Source organism: Zalophus californianus, chromosome 12 (genome assembly GCF_009762305.2).
Source record: "Zalophus californianus isolate mZalCal1 chromosome 12, mZalCal1.pri.v2, whole genome shotgun sequence".
Taxonomy (NCBI): Eukaryota; Metazoa; Chordata; class Mammalia; order Carnivora; family Otariidae; genus Zalophus; species Zalophus californianus.
In genome coordinates this window covers 59,507,702-59,510,590 of record NC_045606.1, presented here as the reverse complement: position 1 = coordinate 59,510,590, position 2,889 = coordinate 59,507,702, and the positions used below count along the sequence as shown (strand labels likewise).

The 2,889-nt window shown below is 45.1% G+C and overlaps 1 protein-coding gene across 1 annotated transcript; it reads right to left on the bottom strand.

Moving 5' to 3' along the window:
• Positions 1 to 1,526: 1,526 nt before the first annotated feature.
• Positions 1,527 to 2,566, bottom strand: LOC113911585 (centrin-2). The gene has a single exon (XM_027574312.2). It carries the CDS (start codon positions 2,530 to 2,532, stop codon positions 2,014 to 2,016), a length of 519 nt encoding a protein of 172 aa, XP_027430113.1. The 5' UTR covers positions 2,533 to 2,566; the 3' UTR covers positions 1,527 to 2,013.
• Positions 2,567 to 2,889: the final 323 nt, after the last annotated feature.

The following is a 2,889-nucleotide window of genomic DNA, read 5'->3' as shown; positions in this document are numbered from 1 at the left end:
GCAGAGGGAGGAGCAGGTTCCCCGCTGAGTAGGGACCCTGATGCAGGCCTCCATCCCAGGACCCCAGGACCATGACCTGAGTCGAAGGCAGATGCTTAACAGACTGAGTCACTCAGGTGCCCCCAGACATATCTAAGTCTTAAGATCCATCCCACCCAGACCCTTCTTCAGGGAAGAGAATTTACTTGGAAGCGATCAACCCCATGGGTCTTGTTTCCCACTTTGAAACAGTGTAATATTTGATCGAGGTATTAAATCATCCCCAACATGAACATATGTGTGCCTCCATTTCTATGTCTGATATAATGAGAATGAACAAATAATTTGGACTTGAGTCCAAATCAGAGCACGGGGGCTGGAAAGGAAAACTTGGCCTTGAAGTACATGGCCTTTAATCACACCTGCAATCCAGGGAAGCAGCAGGGCTAGGGAAGCCAAGCTTCCTATGAGAAACGGAAGGAAGAGTACATCACACTCATGTTGTCAGACTAATGTTAAGTCTTTTCTCTCGGCCCCTAATGATCCTAATGATACTAACGTCCACTGGTTAGAGTTGGTTAAGCCAGCCCAGTTCCTAGGAGACAAGAGGCTTGGCTTGAGGCCTGACACTCCTTCCCTGTTGCGTTTTGTAGCCCTAGGCTACCCTGGCCTGGTCCTGGTCTCTCAAGGACCTAGTGAGGGCAGCACCAAGGCTTGCAACTCCTCTGGAGGATCAGCTTCAAGATGCCACAACACTAAGTGGCTTTTGAGTGCCACTTTCACAATGTCTGTTAAATCCTGGACCATCGGGGCGCCTGGGTGGCTCAGTCATTAAGCATCTGCCTTTGGCTCAGGTCATGATCCCAGGGTCCTGGGATCGAGCCCCGAGCAGGGAGCCTGCTTCTCCCTCTCCCGCTCCCCCTGCTTGTGTTCCCTCTCTCGCTGGATCTCTCTCTGTCAAATAAATAAATAAAGTCTTTAAGAAAAAAATCCTGGACCATCATGTCATCAGTATTTTCTTTAAATGTACTCCTTTTATAATTAAAAAAAATTTTAAATCCTTGTATTAGTCAGGATAGGATGGGCTTTGATATCTCAATGGCTTAACACAGCAAAGGTTGGTTCTTTATTTATGTGAAATCCCATGTGAGTCCGATGACTTTCCAGGGCAGCTGTCCTTGGAGACAATTCTTAGATATGGCCCTTCTTCCAGGCTCCCTCCGCTTTATAATGCCACGACCTCCAGGTGTGGTGGAGGAATTCCAGGACGGTCTACCCCACAGTGTGCCGCTTTGGCATGTTGATTACTCTGAGTCGAAGGCACTTGAAAAACAGCAAAGGAAGGGAGAAGAGAGGCTTATTCTGAATTCCCTTTATTTGCCTAAATACAGAGGTTCCAAAAGGACTCAACTGTCCTAACCCATCCTTCCAGGGAGGATTAATTCTAATCACAGAGGAGGAAACTGGATGTGAAAACACCACACCCAGACAAACTGGGTCACAAATGGTCACACCTCCCATCTGTTCCTCTTCTTTTTTTTTTTTTTAAATAAGAAAGGCTTTATTTTTAAGACAAAACAAATAGCACAAACACACATCCAAATGCACATGAGTAAGTTCACTGGGTTTTATAAAAGAGAAAGCGGCACTCGGGTATCAGTTATAACTAGAAACATCAAGAAGATGCCCCCTGATTCTGGTGGCATGGATACAACATGTGCTTGTCTAAGAAGTCATTCTGGGGTGGCATCAGTGTGGAAATGCATGACAAGAGTGAGGTGATACAAGGCAGAAATGCCGGTGGGTGAAAGCTTTAAGCCCCTTTTCACCACCCTAATGTGCTTTTGTTTTGCTCTGGGGAACTGAAGCAATCAGCAGGTCACCTTAAAGAGAACTTAAATGTCAAAGAACACTTTCAAATACCTAAAAGAGATTCAAGATTGTTACTAAAGTTGTACAGGTAGGTCAGTAGGAGAAAACAGTTTATGTTCTCAAAACCCAGGTTTCACACAATATGAAAAGAAGAGACTGATTTTAGTAAAGGCTGGTCTTTTTCATGATGCGCAGGAACTCCTGCTCATTGACTTCTCCATCTCCATCTCGATCAGCCTCATCGATCATTTCCTGTAGCTCCTCATCAGTGAGGTTCTCACCCAACTCCTTGGCCACACGCTTTAGATTTTTGAATGATATCTTCCCAGTTTCATCATCATCAAAGAGCTTGAAAGCTTTCAGAATTTCTTCTTTGGTATCTTTCTCGGACATTTTCTGAGTCATCACAGTCAAAAAGTCACTAAAGTTCATTTTTCCTGTCCCTTCCTTATCGATTTTGCTTATCATTTTCTTGATCTCTTCTTTCTTGGGTTCAAAGCCCAGTGCCCTCATTGCCACCTTAAGTTCCTTAACATCTATGGTCCCAGTTCCATCAGCATCAAAGAGATCAAAAGCTTCCCGGATTTCCTGTTTCTGCTCTTCAGTAAGCTCTGGCTTAGGACTCATCCTTTTTCTCTGGGCAGATGATGCCATGTTTGCCTTCTTAAAGTTAGAGGCCATTGCCGATGGACTCCGCTGCCCGTTGTTACAGCAACCGACGTACATCCCATCTGTTCTTCTAAGGGCCCATTCATCTTTCATAAAAATCATTTACTCTCCCTTGAATTGCCCTTCCCCCACCCCCCACCCCCGTTAAGATGGTATATAAGCTCTCAAATCTCACTGAATTGGGGGCATTCATGTTTTTTCTTGTGATGCCCCACGCACAAGATATTTAAAATTAATACATTTGCATACCTTTTCTTCTGTTAGTCTGCCGGTTGTCAGTTTACTTTATAGACCCAGCTCTTGCACCTAGTACCGTGGAGGGAAGGGCTCTCCTCCCCTTCTGTGGCATCCAGGCTCACTGAGACAGGA

Bases quoted from the DNA above. Each gene is read 5' to 3' on its own strand.
- LOC113911585 (XM_027574312.2), bottom strand. From the start codon at position 2,532: ATGGCCTCTAACTTTAAGAAGGCAAACATGGCATCATCTGCCCAGAGA.